Raw genomic sequence first — 19,181 nt, forward strand, 5'->3', positions numbered from 1 at the left:
AGGACCAAACAAAACACAGTTCTTATCCTTAAAAGATCCTTAGACAAATGGGGGAGAATGACAAGAATTACAAGTAAATAAACAATTACAATGCAATGTGGTAAGTGCCATAGTCATGCATAGGGTGTTGTGGAAAAAAGAAGAAAATTATAAAATGAAGCACAACTAAGCATAGGAATAAGCTTCCAACAAGAAGTGACACTTAAGTCTTGAAAAATGAGTCAGAACACAATAGCCAGTGAAAGATGGAAGAATAGTCCAAAGAAAACAGCATATGCAATACATGGAGTTGTCATCATAGACAGAAAAGGCTTTCCTATGGTTACAGACTTAGGTGAAAGGCTGGAAGTGGTGAGAGATGGACCTAGAGAAATAAACCAAGGCCCGGCTAAGTATTAAGTAGGTATAAGTTTAGAACTATAGCAAAATCTCTCTGGTAAACATGTGAAAGATGAATCAGGTGGACTGCGACAGGTTACCTGAAAACCCCTTAGGAAGCTAAAGGAATAGATGTGATGACAGGTAACAAACTCCTAAAAAAGGATATCAGCAAATGACATCAAACCTAGGGAACAGATATGGATGACATTTAGGAGTAGTATGATCCACAGAATTTTGAGATTGACTGGACATGGGAAGTGAAGGAGATGGGGAAGTGAAGAATGGCTCCCAATTTTCTATCCTGAGTTGGTCAATGAATTTGACTCAATTCATTGAGATTTAAATAAAATAGAAGTATATTTGACTAGGAAGGGATGTTCAGGCTTTAATATTTTCAGTTTGGTGAAACGGTGATTAGTTTGGTGGAACAGCTAAGTAGGCATTAAAAATATGTTTTTATACTCCCACAATGAGGCCAGATTAAAGATTTGAGCTTTGTTGGTGGTTGAAACCATGCACATGTATAAAAGGACACAAGGAGATAATTTAGTTTTAGATGGGGATAAAGAAAAAGTCTTAGGCAACATATTAATACATATTTTAGCAAAGGTAGAGAAAGAGGAGCCAACAAATGAAAGTGAGAAAGAATTGCTTAGGAGGTAGGGGGGAAAAGGAGAAAGAAAAGCCCCAGAAGCATAGCAAGATTTGTGTGGAGTAGGAAGGAATCTTAAAAGGTGGTTGATTCATTGCTTCTTCTCACTAGAACAACTACTAGTATTTAATTGATTTGGGGCTGTATCCAGTTTTGTAGACAATTTCTACCTATTATCTACACGCTCCTCTTTTAGAGTCACAAAATCCCTAACAACCAGTTAAAACATCAGTTACATACTTCACTGGCACTATTTCCTATAGTGGCCAGAATCATTTTTGTCCCATTCATTCTTTCCTGTACTCTCTTCCAGCATTAATCTTTGGAAAACAGCTCTTAAACTTCTTCCCATTCTCAACTGGGACAAAACAAAATGGCTAAGGCCTGAAGTGGATAAAAGTGGTACCCCCAAATCCACTGTGACTTTTAAGATAGTAGAGGAAGGAGCTAAGATGGGAAGAGTTGTGGGAGAAGTGCAGTCTGAAGGTTCTAGAATTTCCTGCCCTCTGACAGCCAGGTGACAGGAGCAGGAGGGCTCTCATTGGCCAGCACAGCCAGCAGAACTACACTCAGTCAAATAACATGAGATACAATAAAACTGACCAGGAACAGCAATATAAGTACCAACAATTCCAGAATAAAATCTGAAATGGTTCATGTGATTCTAGGAGCAGCCAGTTAAACAGAGAGAGGTCCAAAGAGACCAAACACACCCAATTTATTTGCAAACAGGTGCAGATACAATCTAAACTAGAATTGCTTATAATTAAGTGGAGAGAAAAAGCTAGGGATTTTCTAAAGATGGGGTGACATTTAAACAAAGGAAACAAAAATGGCACTTATGTTATAGAAGAAAGTATTTGAAATGTATTTATGGGAAACAATACATTTTAGACAACTACTTTTGCTATTAAATTATACAAGGTATGGATATAATAAAACAAAAGATGAGAGATGGAATAATAAGATAGTAGTTGGGGGAAGGATGCTGGGTAGAAATAAAAAGGAAGTTATATGAGGTAAATAAAAATTGGGGGAGGAACTAATAAGGCAGGTGAAAAATTCATATCTACATTAGAATCAGTAAAGAGTAAAATCAAATGCAGAGGAAAATTGAATGCAGAGGAAACAAGAAAGTGATAGAATTGACACAAACTAGTAAACATGAAGGGAAGACACTCAAGGAAACCATATGAATACTTTTGGTTTCTAAGTAATCAAGGAATATTCAGAGACATAAGGGGGGGGGGGGAGTCCTGAACTACAAAAGTCTAATTATGGAGATTAATGAAAATCAAATAGCTCCTAGAATTTCCTGGTAAAATTCCTTAAAGTTATGGAAGAAAAAAGCAGTATACCCACAAAGTAATTGGTGGGCTGAACTCAGACTCCTCTATCTCCTAATATTAAATGCCTAAAGACAACGGGATAATATAAATAAACTTTGGAGAGGAGAAGGTTTTAGCCTCAATATTTCTATTCACAGGCTGGTAACCATTCATTCAAAGTCAACAGAAAGAGATTTTTGGAATATGGAAGGATGCTAAAACATCACTCACCTATAATACCCACAAAGACCAGCATAAACTTAAAAGGCATTAAAGGAAATCAATGGAACTCAAACTGTGAATGTATACTATCTAGCTTTTATAATAACCAAATAAGAAAAAAAAAAGTTATTCTTACCCTTATTATAAGTGTAACTGGATTATTGTTTTCTAGTACTTCATTTAGATTACACTTTGTTTCAATATCTCTTAGAAATTGTGGTTTCAAAATATATCCAGCACTACCATTATCCAAAAATTTCCCATTTTGAAGATCCATAGGCAGACCAGGGGTCTGGAAATTTAAGGCCACTGTGAGAAAAAAGTATTTTGATATTGTCAGGAAACAGAGAATATGGCTACAGAAACAATTAGTAGATTCACTGAAATCTAATCATGGATTAGAATTCTTCAAACATTTTAAGGGCAAGCTTCATTAGCCAATAATTCATGACGGAGAAGCATTTCCTCCTGCCATGTCTATGTTAACATATGAAGGTGAGTTTCAAAATTTAATCTATAAATTATTTTCTAGCTTTGAGTCAAAGAATGAAAATGGTATACAGTAGAGATTATACAATAGTAATGTACATATCAGATAACATCCAGGAAATATGAGAATAAAGAAAATCAGTACATTAAATGCTGGAAGAGAAGACCAACTATATCATAAACTTTCAGGTACAAAATCAACTGAGGAGAAAATGAGAAAGAGGCAGAGCAATAATGTTGTTAAAATATAGAAATACCTGTATATAAGCTGGTGAATAACCACTGTATGCATCGCCCAACACCCCCACCACCACCATCCTAACCCTGCTCTTCCCCTCCCTGCAAACCTACAGGCCTTGCCACAACCCAGTAGCAGAAGGATTAACACCTGGCACTTTCTGACTGGTTAATGCCAGTGCTTTGTACCAGGGAGCTATGTAATCTCATTCATTTTTCAACTGTAAATGCAGAAATTGGTGTAAAGTACCAAAGGTAAAGAGCTCACTTAATTTGAAGAGGCCCTTAGCAAATCTTTTAGGCAATGGACTTATCTTCACTCTCCTCTTACATCTGTTTTGGTTTCCTTTTTTTCCTTTCCTACACTTCCCATGCTAACTGTTCATGAATTTAACTTCCATTCCCCCAACTCTCATCTAGATTTACCCTCCACAGCACTGTTAGGAATAATTTCAACTCTTGAAAATAATGATTATTATTGGCTGACCGCAAAACACTCAGGGCCAAAAAAAAAGACATCTTCATAAGAAGCTCTTTTCAAGAATCTTCCATTAATTTAAAAAATTCATTTTATCTTATTTCTGCAAAAATCTAAATATCCTATATAACATACCCATTTGACAACCTACATTCCAAAATTCTTGAGGATTAAAATTAGAAGAGTCTGTTCTTGTTGCTTTGGGATATATTCTGGTAATGAACTTCATGGTATGAAGAACAAATTCATGGGCTGAAAAACAAAAATTATGAAAACATTATGAAAGATTTCAAATAAATTAAATAAATGACTTTGTTTACACACACAAACACACATACACACACACACACACACACACACACACACACACACGAGGTCTGACAATTAAGTTCGAGAACTTGTTGCAACGATGTTGCTTTTTTTTTTCTTATTAGAGGGATTATTTAGTATGAATTTGTACCAACTAGACAAACAGTTAACCAAGTTTACTATTTGGAAGTGCTGAAAAGGCTGTGTGCAAAAATTAGATGACTTGAACTTTTTGCCAATAATTCATAGCTCTTGCATCACAACAATGCACCACCTCACAAGGCACTGTCTGTGAGGGAGTTTTTAGCCAGTAAACAAATAACTGTATTGGAACACCCTCCCTACTCACCTGATCTGGCCCCCAATGGCTTCTTTCTTTACCCGAAAATAAAGGAAATATTGAAAGGAAGACATTTTGATGACATTCAGGACATCAAGTGTAATATGACAACAGCTCTGATGGCCATTCCAGAGAAAGAGTTCCAAAACTGCTTTGAAGGGTGGATTAGGCGCTGGCATCAGTGCATAGCTTCCCAAGGGGAGTACTTCGAAGGTGACCGTAGTGATATTCACGAATGAGGTATGTAGCATTTTTTCTAAGATGAGTTCCAGAACTTAATTGTCCGACTTCGTATATTATATAATTCTACAATAAATAGCTTCAGCAATTTTTATATGTATTGTCTTGGAAAAAATATTTGCAATTCATGGAAAACTTGAGAAGTTAATAATAATTTATTATACAATTTTACAGTAATCATTCACTTGAGAAGAAAATGATTAGATAACATATTTCTTTTTTTTACATTGAAATTAATTTCACTTTGACATAAGGATATATAAAACTCCAAAATAAGACGCACCCCTTTTTTAAAACAAAGGTAATATCTTTCCACACTTTGCCTTTTCTTTGGTTTTCACATTAGGACAGAATCACATGTAAGTCATATAAAGCCATACTATGCCACACAAATTAATCTGGTTGAATATTTAATATATTCTCAAGGTTGAAAGGGACCTTAAAATTATGCAGTTAAGCTCCCAACACTAACCACGACAACATCTTACCCCCAAATTCATTCAATCTCTGCTTGCATTCTCCATTGAAAGACAACTTGCTACCTCCCAATACTTCTGATTATTTCAAAAGTTTGTCTTACTGAAATAAGGTCTATACTTGTAGCATACAGACACCCACACATACACACAAACACACACACACACACGTCTATTTGAGTATCTATATACAGAGGGTGCCAAAAAAAATGTGTACACATTTTAAGAAAGGAATAAACAGTATTAAAATTGTAATACTCAATATACACCAATGACAAAAGATGAATACAAGTCATGTGTATACATTTTTTGACACCTCAGTATATTCTTTGTTTCTACTTATATATTTTTCATAAGTTTCTATTGTCAAATATTCTATTTAAATCACTTGAGATGCAAAACTAATGTACACCCTTTACCACTGAATACTCCTTCAAATTTTTTAACACAAATTTTATGTTTCTCCAAGGTTTTTACTCTGTCACTAGGCGGATCCTGTTCTCACAACAATTCCTGCTAAAATGGCGACCAGTCATGGGAGAAATGATTAATGCCTATGGCCCACTACATTTGCTAGTCAAACTAGAACAAAATCATTGCCACTCTCATCCTGAACACTATTCTTTAGGAAGCATTATCAAATGAAAAAAATAGTTACTGAAATTAAAATTAATTACAGTTAACTTCATCAGCACTCATTTTTAGAAGTTATACACTCCTTGAAAGTATATTTTAAAGTTACTCATGTATAAATAAACAATGTGTGTCCTAGTATCACAATCCTTTACCCAATTCTAAACTAGATGGTTTTATCTTTTGGTAAAAAATGCGCTCTTCTGGGTCTTAATTTTTCTCATCTTTAAAATGATAAACATGAATAGTCACTAAGGATCCTTAACATAATATGATTTTGTTACTTCTGAGATTAACCTATAGGAATCAAACATTCTATGTTATTACAAATGAAATTCATGTTCATTTTAGATAAATGAGAAAATCAAATTTAAAAAATATAAGAAATAGGGGGAGGAGGAAAAATGGCGGCGTGAGGTGAGCCTCTGTAAAGCTCCCCTGGAATTTACAAAGAATCGAACAACAAACACTCCACAAAGGACTCCCTGCACAGCAGATAGGCAAGACGAAGAGGCCCACTACCGACTGAAATCACCTACAGGTGGGAGAATCGCGGGAGCGGGGAGGAGGGAAGGGAGAAGTGCGGAGACGGAGCCACGGGAGCAGAACGCAGACCTAGCTCAGTGCTCCGAGCTCGCTGCATCCCGGGAACTACCGCAGCTGCGGGAGAGGGAAGAACTCAGACTGCTAGGGCTCCACTTATGGGCCACAGGGCTGAGGGGGCAGCATGTAACACGGCTGAACCCAACGCTCATGGGAGAGACCTCGGAGAAAAGACTGAGGGAAGAAAGCTGAAAACGGTGGTTTCAGCCCTCACAGCCGAGCAGAGAAGGGAAGCCTTAGTCACTGAGACTAGCCGCCCCCTCCCTACCCTCCCAGAGCTCGACCGCCCCCACCTGCCCGGTGCTAGAAGTGGAACAGTAGCAGTCTCAGATCAAAAGAACAGAATATTTGCTGTTCTGAGAACTGTGGACCGCAGACACAAATTCGCAGCCCAACTAGTTCCGGCAAAGGGGAGGGAGCTGTGGAAACAGGACCGGCTGTGGTGGTGGTCGCCGCCATTGCTCTGGACCACCTCTCACAACTCACCCCACCCCTGGCCCCACCTATCTAGTCAGATGCCTGCAGGAGTAAACAGAACTACTGAAACATATGGGCTCTGAATCTGGTGCAGGAAGAGCTTTGGAACTTCAAAAGCTCTCAGCATACCCAGCGGGACACTGTGCCCTGTGACCTAGACGAACTATTAACACAGGAGAAGCCCGTCTCCCAGGGAATCCCCCCATTGTGTGAGAAGCTGGAATAGTGCAGAGAAAACATAGCACTACCGTGTGGGAGAAGAAAAATAAGCTGCAGTTGGAGAAAAAATAAAACATTCTACCAACAAGTACTGGAAAACAAAAGAAAGACCGCTTCATATCAACCTGTTGCAGAAGCCACTCCTGTAGATGTCTAGGAAGAGAAATAGTAAACCAGTAATCGCCATGAATAACCAAGGCAACAAGATAGCTCAGAAAGAAAGTGAAAAATCTCAGGAAAGGGCACTTAAAGATACAGAAATATGTGACTTAAATGACAGAGAATTCAAGATTGCAGTTCTGAAAAAACTCAACGAGATGCAAAAAAACACAGATAGGCAGTTAAATGAACTCAGAAACACAATCAAAGAACAGCATGAGCGTTTTACAAAAGAGATTGAAATTTTAAAAAAGAACCAATTAGAATTTCTGGAGATTAAGAACTCAATAGAAGAAATGAAGAATGAAATAGCCAGCTTAGGTAGTAGAGTGGACCTGATGGAGGAAAGAATCAGTGACATTGAAGATAGAAACCTGGAAATTACACAGGTGGAAGAAGAAAGAGACTTGAGACTTCAAAGAAATGAAAGAACTCTACAAGAACTTTCTGCCTCCGTCAGAAAGAGCAATATGAAAATAATGGGCATACCAGAAGGAGAAGAAAGAGAGAAGGGAACAGAGAATACATTCAAACAAATCATCGATGAGAATTTCCCAAACTTGTGGACAGAACTGGACCCTCGAATCCAAGAAGCAAATAGAACACCTAATTACATCAATCCCAACAGGCCTTCTCCAAGGAACATTGTATTGAAGCTGTCTAAAATCAACGAGAAAGAAAGAATCCTCAAAGCAGCCAGGGAAAAGAAGACGGTAACTTACAAAGGAAAGCCCATTAGATTATCATCAGATTTTTCAGCAGAAACTCTACAAGCCAGGAGGGAGTGGAACCAAATATTCAAACTATTGAAAGAGAGAAATTATGAGCCAAGAATAATATATCCAGCAAAGATATCCTTTAGATATGAAGGAGGAATAAAGACCTTTCCAGACATACAGAAGCCGAAGGAATTTTCTAATACACGACCTGCACTACAAGAAATACTAAAGGAGGCTATTTGACCACCATCAACAGGGATAATTTGTGGCAACCAAAACATAAAAAAGGGGAGAGTAAAGGCCTGAACCGGAATATGGGAAGGGAGAAAGTAAGTGTGCTGAAGAAAACGGAATACTCTAAATATCAAACTTTCTTTTACATAAACTTAAGGGTAACCACTCAAAAAAAATCCAGAACTGAAATATGTACTGTAATAAAAGAAGAAACACAGGGAAATATCATGGAATACCACCGCACAGAAATAATAGACAACAACAAAAAGGCAAAGAAACAATGGAGACACAGCCTTACCAGAAAACTAAAGATAGAATGACAGGATATCCTCACATAGCAATAATCACCCTAAATGTAAATGGACTGAACTCACCAATAAAAAGGCACAGAGTAGCAGATTGGATCAAAAAATTAAACCCAACCATATGTTGTCTCAAGAGACACATCTCAGCTATAAGAACAAGCATAGACTCAAAGTCAAAGGGTGGAAATTGACATTCCAAGCAAATGGTACCCAGAGAAAATCAGGTGTAGCCATAATGATATCAGATGAAACAAACTTCAAGGCGAAAAAGATAACAAGAGACAAAGATGGACATTTCATAATGGTGAAGGGGACTATACAACAAGAAGACATAACATTCATCAATATTTATGCCCCCAATCAGGGAGCACCGAAAAACACCAAGCAACTACTAACAGAACTAAAGGGAGAAATTGACCAAAACACAATTATACTAGGGGACTTAAATACATCATTGACAGCTATGGATAGATCATCCAAACAGAAAATAAATAACGAAATAGCAGCCCTAAATGACACATTAGATGAAATGGACATAATTGACATTTATAGAGCACTTCATCCCAAAACATCAGACTATACATTCTTTTCTAGTGTACACGGAACATTCTCAAGGATAGACCATACATTGGGACATAAAATCAGCCTCAGGAAATTTAAGAAGATTGAAATCATACCAAGCATATTCTCTGATCACAAGGCTTTGAAATTGGATATCAACTGCAAAAAGAAAGCAGGAAAAAAACACAAATACATGGAGATTAAACAACATACTTTTAATGAACGACTGGGTCAAAGAAGAAATTAGAGGAGAGATCAAAAGATACATAGAAACAAATGACAATGAAAATACATCCTACCAAAATTTTTGGGATACAGCGAAAGCAGTTTTAAGAGGGAAATTTATCTCATTACAGGCCTATCTCAAGAAACAAGAAAACTCCCAAATAAATAGCCTTATGTTACACCTTAAAGAACTAGAAAAAGAAGAACAAGTGAAACCCAAGGTCAACAGGAAAAAGGAAATAACAAAAATTAGAGCAGAACTAAATGAAATAGAGAAAAAAAGACAATAGAAAAAATTAATGTGACAAAGAGCTGGTTCTTTGAAAAGATTAACAAAATTGACAAACCCTTGGCTAGACTCTCTAAGATAAAAAGAGAGAAGACACTAATTAACATAATCAGAAACGAAAAAGGGGAAGTTATTACGGACACCACAGAAACACAAAGGATCATCCAAGAATACTATGAAGGACTATATGCCACCAAATTCAATAACCTAGAAGAAATGGACAAGTTCTTAGAAACACATGGCCTTACTAGGCTGAACCAAGACGAACTGGAAAATCTAAACAGACCGATCACCAGTAACAAAATTGAATCAGTCATCCCAAACCTTCCCAAAAGCAAAAGTCCAGGGCCAGATGGCTTCACTAGTGAATTCTACCAAACCTTCAAAGAGGATCTAATACCAATCCTGCTCAAACTCTTCCAAAGAATTGAAGAAGAGACAGTACTCTCTGACTCATTTTATGAGGCCAACATTACCCTGATACCAAAACCTGGTAAGGACTACACAAAAAAAGAGAACTACAGACCAATATCTCTGATGAATACAGATGCAAAAATCCTAAATAAAATTCTAGCAAATCAAATACAACAATGCATTAAAAAGATTATTCATCACGACCAAGTGGGGTTCATCCCCGGGGCACAAGGATGGTTCAACATCCGCAAATCCATCAATGTGATACATCACATAAACAAAATAAAGGACAAAAATCATATGATTATATCAATTGATGCAGAAAAAGCATTTGACAAGATACAACATCCATTTATGATGAAAACACTTAATAAAATAGGTATAGAAGGAAAATACCTTAACATAATAAAGGCCATATATGACAAGCCCTCTGCTAATCTCATAATTAATGGTGAAAAACTGAAGCCCTTTGCTCTACATTCAGGAACACGACAGGGCTGTCCCCTATCACCTCTGCTTTTCAACATAGTGTTGGAAGTCCTTGCCAGAGCAATCAGGCAAGAGAAAGAAATAAAAGGCATCCAAATTGGGAATGAAGAAGTTAAATTATCACTCTTTGCAGATGACATGATGCTATATATAGAAAACCCTAAAGACTCCACCAAAAAGCTATTAGAAACAATCAACGAATACAGTCAAGTTGCTGGCTACAAAATCAATGTACAAAAGTCCATTGCTTTCCTATATATTAACAATGAAATCTCAGAAAAAGAAATACAAAAAACAATTCCTTTTGCAATTGCAGCAAAAAGAATAAAATACCTAGGAATAAACTTAACCAAGGATGTGAAAGACCTATATATGCTGAAAACTATAAGACATTTTTGAAAGAAATTGAAGAAGACACAAAGAAATGGAACGACATTCTGTGCTCATGGATTGGAAGAATCAGCATAGTTAAAATGGCCATATTACCCAAAGCAATATACAGATTCAATGCAATCCCCATCAAAATCCCAATGGCATTTTTTAAAGAAATAGAACAAAAAATCATCAGATTTGTTTGGAACCACAAAAGACCCCGAATAGCGAAAGCAATCTTAAGAAAAAAGAACAATAATGGAGGTATCACACCTCCTGACTTTGGCTTGTACTACAGGGCTACAATAATCAAAACAGCATGGTATTGACAGAAAAACAGACACACAGACCAATGGAATAGAATTGAGAACACAGAAATAAAACCACATAAATATGGACAGATAATTTTTGACAAAGAAGCTAAAAACATACAATGGAGGAAAGACAGCCTCTTCAATAAATGGTGCTGGGAGAATTGGATAACCACGTGCAAAAGAATGAAACTGGACTGCTATTTGTCACCGTGTACCAAAATTAATTCAAAATGGATCAAAGAGTTAAGCATAAGACCTGACACAATAAACTGCATAGAAGAAGACATAGGTACTAAACTTATGGACCTTGGGTTCAAAGAGCATTTTATGAATTTGACTCCAAAGGCAATGGAAGTAAAAGCTAAAATAAATGAATGGGACTATATGAAACTTAAAAGCTTCTGCACAGCAAAAGAAACCATTGACAAAATAAAGAGGCCACCAACTATTTGGGAGAAGATTTTTGCAAACAGTGCCTCCGATAAAGGGCTAATATCCAGAATATACAAGGAATTCATGCAACTCAACAACAACAAAAAAACAACCCAATTCAAAAATGGACAGAGGACCTGAAGAGACATTTCTCCAAAGAGGACATACAAATGGCAAATAGACATGAAAAAATGCTCAACATCACTAATCATCAGAGAAATGCAAATCAAAACCACAATGAGATATCACCTCACCCCAGTCAGAATGGCTATCATGAACAAGACAAATAGTAACAAGTGTTGGAGAGGCTGTGGAGAAAAAGGAACCCTCATACACTGTTGGTGGGAATGCAGACTGGTGCAGCCGTTATGGAAGGCAGTGTGGAGGTTCCTCAAAAAATTACGAATAGAATTACCATATGACACAGCAATCCCTCTCCTGGGTATCTACCCAAAAAATCTGAAAACATTTATACATAAAGACACGTGTGCTCCAATGTTCATTGCAGCTTTGTTTACGGTGGGCAAGACATGGAAACAACCAAAATGTCCTTCGATAGATGAATGGATAAAGAAGTTGTGGTATATATACACAATGGAATACTATTCGGCGGTAAGATGATATAGGAACATTTGTGACAACATGGATGGATCTTGAGAGTGTAATGCTGAGCGAAATAAGTCAGACAGAAAAAGCAGAGAACAATGTGATTTCACTGATACGTGGTATATAAACCAAAAACAACAAAAGAACAAGACAAACAAATGAGAAACAGAAACTCATAGACACAGACAATAGTTTAGTTGTTACCAGAGGGTAAGAGGGGAAGGGAGTGGGAGATGAGGGTAAGGGGGATCAAAGATATGGTGATGGAAGGAGAACTGACTCTGGGTGGTGAACACACAATGGGATTTATAGATGATGTAATACAGAATTGTACACCTGAAATCTATGTAATTTTACTAACAATTGTCACCCCAATAAATTTGAAAAATGAATTTAAAACAAAATATATATATATATATATATATATATATATATATATATATATATATATATATGAAATAAAACCACATATAATCTCTTTACTCAAAAAATAATCACTGATAACCTCTTGGTATATATATTTCCATTGTTCTGTTATATGTATTAACTTATTTTTAACTGAATCATATTGCTTTTATAAACTTTCCCATTTTTACTTGCTAAAATAACATGAAAACCATTCCATTTCAATAATAGTCACTTACCACATTTTTAATGACTGAAAAAAATATTATATTATGAAATGTTCTGTTTCTAATTTTTCATTATTATAAATTTAATGATGTTTATGTTTTTAATAATGATGAATATCTTTGCAGTACACCTTGGCCCACATCATTATTTATTTACCATTGATTTTGGGTCCAAGAAAATCACTCTATACGCTTTCTAAAGAGATGGGGATGATACACTTTATAACTACTCAGAATTACCCAGTCCCTTTTCAGATTTTGAGCAACTGTCTAATATAATAAGTCTGAGAGAATTATTACTAATTTGCTGTGCCCCAAAATCCCATCCCTCTGAACAACAACAAAAACCATCCAATAGTTTGAAAGGACACAGATTAATAAAGTAGGTCATTCAAATTCAAACCCTGTTGATAAGACTTCACAGTAAGAAATATATGTTATATCATGACCCAACATACACTATACACACAATTATAAATTATAAATGAGAAAATACTTATTCTTAGTACATATAACACACTCTTTTCCATTCTTCTATTCCATTCCATTCTATTCCATTCCATTTCACTCTTATTTTAACTGTGGTCCAGACCTACTGAATTCATTTTTGGTCATAACCTGCAGTTTTAAAAAGGCCTTAAAATATCCAGGGTCTATCTATGAGGCAGTTTAAGGAGATTAGCTAACATATACCGCAAAACCCTTGGGTACCCGTGACCAGCCTAATGAGGTTAACCACCAGATATATCAGAATCCACATTTCCAAACAGCCAACAGTTTTTCTCAAGTCAGTTGCTGATGCTGATTTTCTTGCCATGGTGTTTCTATACAAGAGGGTAGACTGCAGTTTCTCAGAAGAATCTGGAGAGTCACTTGACTGTTGGGTTATTTACCCATCCCTTTTTTAAGTGAAGGATATTCTCCGCCATGTAACTCTGACAAAAGGTAGGGTCTGCTTCCCATTCTCTTTCCCTGGCTTTCTTGCATCTTGGGCTTTACCAAACCGAGTAACTCACCTCAGATGTAGAATCAGAAGGCAGGTAAAAGAAGATGCAGAGACACATGTACTTCGACAGGTGTGCAGTGGCAGTACACACTGTACAGCTATCTGGCAGTCTGGCCTGCGTGCCATTTCTTCCCTTTCCTTCACCTTAGACATACAGCCTCAAGGTCTATTTAACTCTACCTCTTAGATGTGTGCTGAGTCCACAACATTCACCCTGTCCACTCTCACTGCCATAAGCTTTCATCCTCTCTTCCCTACATGTAGTCTCACCCATATAGTGCTATCAGAGGCATCTTTCAGAAACACACAGGGGATCAGGTAACTCCTGAGATTTCACTCTTCTCCTGCTGACCTTTGATTTCAGGACAAAGTTCAAGTTACTTGCAATTTGACCCTTCCTTCCTCTGCAGCCTGATCACTCTCTGCTCCCCCATATAAACTACTCCCCACAGCCCCACCTACCAATGTATCCACACTACACATTCTCAGTCAAAATTTCATGATTTAAATAAGTTGATTATTGGTTAAGTTCTGTGAAAGAAGACTTAATGTGACCTGAGGCATTTAACACTTTTTAAAAATTATATTAAGTATATTGAAATTTTATGAGAATGTGTTTTTTACATTTTTGACCAATCTTGACACCTTAGCAGTGACTATAACTTGTTTAAACACTTCATCTGTTTGAATCATAAGAATTTACCTGCCAACTTTGAAAGTTTTCGAGCTTGTAACTCCCCAATAGAATTACTTTCATTAAATTGTTGATAGAGTCTTGAATAGTGAAAGCTTCTGAACTTTTCAGCTTTGGTATAAATGACGAGATCAGATAAGGCCAGAGCCAATTTTACCTTCGTGGTATAAAAATAAAATGCAATGATTTCACATTTTTGCACTAATCATTTGAAAAATTTTCTTTTCCAACAAAGAAAATATGGTTTCACATCAATAATTTTAGTCTTTTCATACAATTATCTCCTCAACAACTATCTAGATTGGGTCCATGTGCTTTTCTTTTATGATGATAGTATTTAATCATCATAAAAGTACTTAATATGAAACAGCCCAAATCTAAAAATCCCAATTGATGTAACAAATATTGAGGATGACAATTATTATTTCCTTTTTCCCAAAGACCTCAGTTTGTTCTTATTATTTTTACAAATTTAGGAATTTTAATCATGAGTAAGTCATATTTCCAGTAGGATCTAACATTCTGGAGTAACTTCTATTGTATAGTGTACATTGGCTCTTTTACAGCCCAGCATCCATATCCTTTACACTTCTGTTATTTCCTTCCCAAGTTTTGTTTTGGGAAAACATTTCTTGCTCATGCTCAATCTATGTGCTTAAGTATCGATAATGTGGATCAGACCTGGCTAATCAAAGCTTTTCATTCCCCTAGCAACAGTAATTGGTTCAGTAATGTGTATATAACGGGGTCACAGCCAACGTACGAGAAGAATTTGCTGAATCAGTTGAAAGATAGATAGGTCTTCCATTGGAGTTGAGCCTGAAAGCAGACAAAGCTAAAGCTTTGCAAAGTCTTGTACCAATACTGAGAAAGTGAGGCTAAAACTGGAGGAAGAAATAAAATTCTGTGGACTTTGTTTGAGACACTATACCAAGTCATTCCTGAAATTAGAATCTCTTTCCCTAAACTTTTCATTTATGTGCACCAATTAAGTGGGCCAAAAAATTAATTAATTTTACTTAAACCACATGAATTTGTTTTGTGTCACTTACAATCTGATATACCTCTTACGTCACGCTAATTTGTATACTTATAACACTATGTATCATAAACAGTGATTTTCTTGTCTCTGACAGTATGACTTCCTTGAAAGCAGAGACATAATGTTGTTTATCTCTCTATCTTTTGTACACTGCACAATGCATGGTAAATAAAAACACGTAACGTTTGTCAACTATAGAGAAAAATTTAAAAACAACTAACACAGGAAAAGGGATAATTTTTAAAAATTATTTTCCACTGCTAATTCCCCCCCCCCAAATTTAAATGATAAAGTTTCTATAGGGAGGAAAAAGATTTTTCCCTCCAATTTTTTTTTAATTCTCCACCAATAAGAAAATAAGACAACTTTTCAATCATGTGTAAGATGTTCCCAAAGCATCTTCTCACCTTCTTTTTCCTGAAAAGTCGTAATGCAATTCTACTTCTTGACTCTGTTTCCTTCCCTGAATTGTCTTTTAAAATAAGCAAAGTTTCTGGTTCTTTAACTTTCTCCTCTTCCTCATCTTGATCTGTCTCTTCATATTCTTCATATTCCTGTACCTGACCACGTTTATCAGTATTTTTCCTTTCACGGGTCTCTGCTAAGGTTCCTATTTTCTTGTTTCTAACTAGTATTTTGAATTTTAATGCCTACAGAAACAATTTGAAAGAGAGACACAGTTACACATTTACAGGTAAGTTTGCATTTGTAATACTCATTGAAAAATCTTTCATCATATTCTCACATACCTCACAGCAGTAAGATATGTAAGCGTTTCATCTTTTTCCATACCTCTATAAATGCCCTAACAGCCACCAGTGATATTATGGTATTGACCAAAATTCATCAAAAAATAAGACCGTTATGATTGGGACTTACTGTAGCTCCATTTCTTTTACTACATTCCACAAATACTACTATTCGAAATATTTGGAAAATATATATGTATATATTTGCATATATATATATATATATATATATATATATATACATATATATATATACACACACACACACATATATATGTGATCATATACATGTTAAAATATTTGCAATATTGCAGGAGTTAGAATGCTACAACTTCTGGTAGTAAATGCTTCAGGTGATCACTCTTTTATCCAACAATAAAAAAGTATTAAAAGAGATCAGGTATGTAAATATACCTATTGTAGTGTCTGGTATCTAGCATAAACTAAATTTAAATTAAAGATTTGTAAACGTTCTTCACATTTCAACTATATTGCACACTGGCATCATCAACTTAATATTTCCCATCCATCAAAACTAGGAGCATGGCATCAGAGCCACTCAATCTAAATCCAAAGCCTTCTGGTTCCCATCTTTTACTTTTTAAAATATTCATTAAATAACAAATATACTTATTAAGTGTCTGCTATGTCATACATAAAGCTACTGAAATCTGGACTATGAAGTAAAGTTTTTTTCCTTCAAGAAGCTTTGAGTATCCCTTCCCTTCATCATCCTTAGGTACCCACTCAAATGACTCCATCCTTTTGGGCCTTCTCTCTTTTACCATGGCCCTTATATTACTCTCCAATACAGATTTTATCAAAGTGCCCTCTGCAACTACACGTATCAAAAGCATCACCTGAGGTACGTGTTAAAGGAACAGATTCTTGGGATCTACTTCAAAATGAGAGAATCAGAATCATGAGTCGTGGGACTGGAATCATGCCTCTTTAACAAATCTCCAAGCAATTCTTTTTTACACTGAAGACTGAGTACAGTATGAGAAAATGAATTTATCTCTAACTCCTCATTTACTCATTGGAAAGCATTTCCTTACGTTAGTATGGACACAAAATCTTTAACGAAAACTACATATCTAAATGTTAAAAAATAAATTTATAAATAATAAGAGGAGGGGTTCTATTCATACAAAGTTAAATATTATTGACTTACTGAATTAGACCAAGATTCTTAGATTAAATCTTTGATGATGTTTCCAGCACTTGACACAAGTTACTTAATATTTATTTTCTGCCATAATTAAACACATTTAGTCTGGTGAGCATTCTTATGAGGTGAAAGTTTTTCCATATATTAAATTTATTTTTACCATCTCAGTTCTATCATGAGCTCTATATTTCTTGTTACTACTGTTAAAACACTTTCATCTTTAAGTTTTTCACTCATTTTAATAAGTAAAACATACAAGAAAATATTCAAATATTATAAAAATACTGCTCTACCCCAAAATGATGACATGTCAAAAATAAACTACTGGTTGTTAGACAATACTATCATGCAAAAAAGAAAAAATTCATTCATCACCTGATAAAATTTGAGGCCAGCAGAGGAAACTAAGAAGGAATGGCCAGAGAGGAATGAGGAATGCCTAAAGAATGTGGTGTCACAGAAAAAAAGTTTCAAGGAGAAGAAAGAGGCGTCCACAGTATTAAATGTTGTCGAGGAAACAAGTCAGATAAAGACTGAGATAGGTCCATTAGAATTTACCAGAAGAAAAGTTTTTGAGGACCACGAAACATTTACTGTAATGCAGGTGAAACAAGAAGCCTGATTAGATAGATTGTGAGATGAGGAAATGGAATTTTGTGTTGAGACAGGAAACAATAAAAAGATAGCTGGAGAGCGAACTGAAATCCTGAGGGTAGGGTGCTTTTTCACACCAATTACTTTAGTATGCACTACCGAAGATGGAAACGGGCCCATTGAGTCAAGAAAATTGAAAGGAGCAGATTAGAAAAATAGAAAAGAGCAATACCCCAGATGTTTTGCTAGACTCTATTTACAGCTTAGACTTTTGCTTCTTTCTTAGCTTTTTGCCTATAAAACATTTGGTCACACCAAATTCCTGTGACCTAGTATTAATTAACTTGAAATTTTGGACTCATGGGTATGACACACAATAAAAATGTGGGCTCTTACATATATTTCTACATATTCCCTTTATCAAAATATATTCACCTAAATGCTCACAGAAATATTTCCGAAGCAACACATTGCAAAGATACAGCTCTATAAATAATCAAATCTGAGCATTTTCATTGATCTCTAACCCAGTTTCATAAGCCAATATAATAGTGACTTTTTGTTTTGTTTTCAACCTTAGCATCTCAGACAAAATATTACCTCTGGTGAAGGCAGTTTGTCTGGAAAATCATCAAGCATATCAGAAAGCAAGGCATCTCCCAAAATAAACTGCAAATCGTCTGCCATCACTTCTTGTTGGGGAGGGGAGCAATGATTCTCTAAGGAAAGCACCACTGGGTAGTCAGATGTCTGAAAAATGAACCATTAGTATTGTTATTTATCAGAACTCCTCGATAACTTCCATGCAATTAATAAAAGCAATTAATCTATTTTAAAACTTACTTCTAATGTTCAATACCTTTGCAAAAATAATTAAATATTCTTTAAACTAAAAGTACTTCCAAGTTTGACAAAAATGGAGAACATTAAATCTATATAAAAAGGAAAATGACTATTACCTGCACTAGAATTACAGGAAATAACTGAAGCATCCAATAGTGAGTACTTGTTTAAATTAACTATGGCACATCCGTTTAAAGAAATGATATAGATCTGTTAAGAATGAGGTACAGCTATATGTACTGCTACA

At 35.7% G+C, this 19,181-nt stretch overlaps 1 protein-coding gene across 1 annotated transcript in view; it reads right to left on the reverse strand.

Moving 5' to 3' along the window:
• The window catches only part of PLCZ1 (phospholipase C zeta 1), a 38,952-nt gene that overhangs the window by 6,456 nt on the left and 13,315 nt on the right, over window positions 1-19,181 (reverse strand). The window contains exons 4-9 of the mRNA XM_074319371.2: window positions 18,692-18,841; window positions 16,143-16,227; window positions 15,980-16,049; window positions 14,545-14,696; window positions 3,923-4,039; window positions 2,720-2,892 (exon numbers count right to left, since the gene is read on the reverse strand). Coding sequence (XP_074175472.2) covers window positions 2,720-2,892; window positions 3,923-4,039; window positions 14,545-14,696; window positions 15,980-16,049; window positions 16,143-16,227; window positions 18,692-18,841 — 747 coding nt within the window. The remainder of the gene's footprint in view (window positions 1-2,719; window positions 2,893-3,922; window positions 4,040-14,544; window positions 14,697-15,979; window positions 16,050-16,142; window positions 16,228-18,691; window positions 18,842-19,181) is intronic.

The sequence above is a fragment of the Rhinolophus sinicus genome, chromosome 1 (assembly GCF_057876585.1).
Source record: "Rhinolophus sinicus isolate RSI-liver-muscle chromosome 1, RSI-T2T, whole genome shotgun sequence".
Taxonomy (NCBI): Eukaryota; Metazoa; Chordata; class Mammalia; order Chiroptera; family Rhinolophidae; genus Rhinolophus; species Rhinolophus sinicus.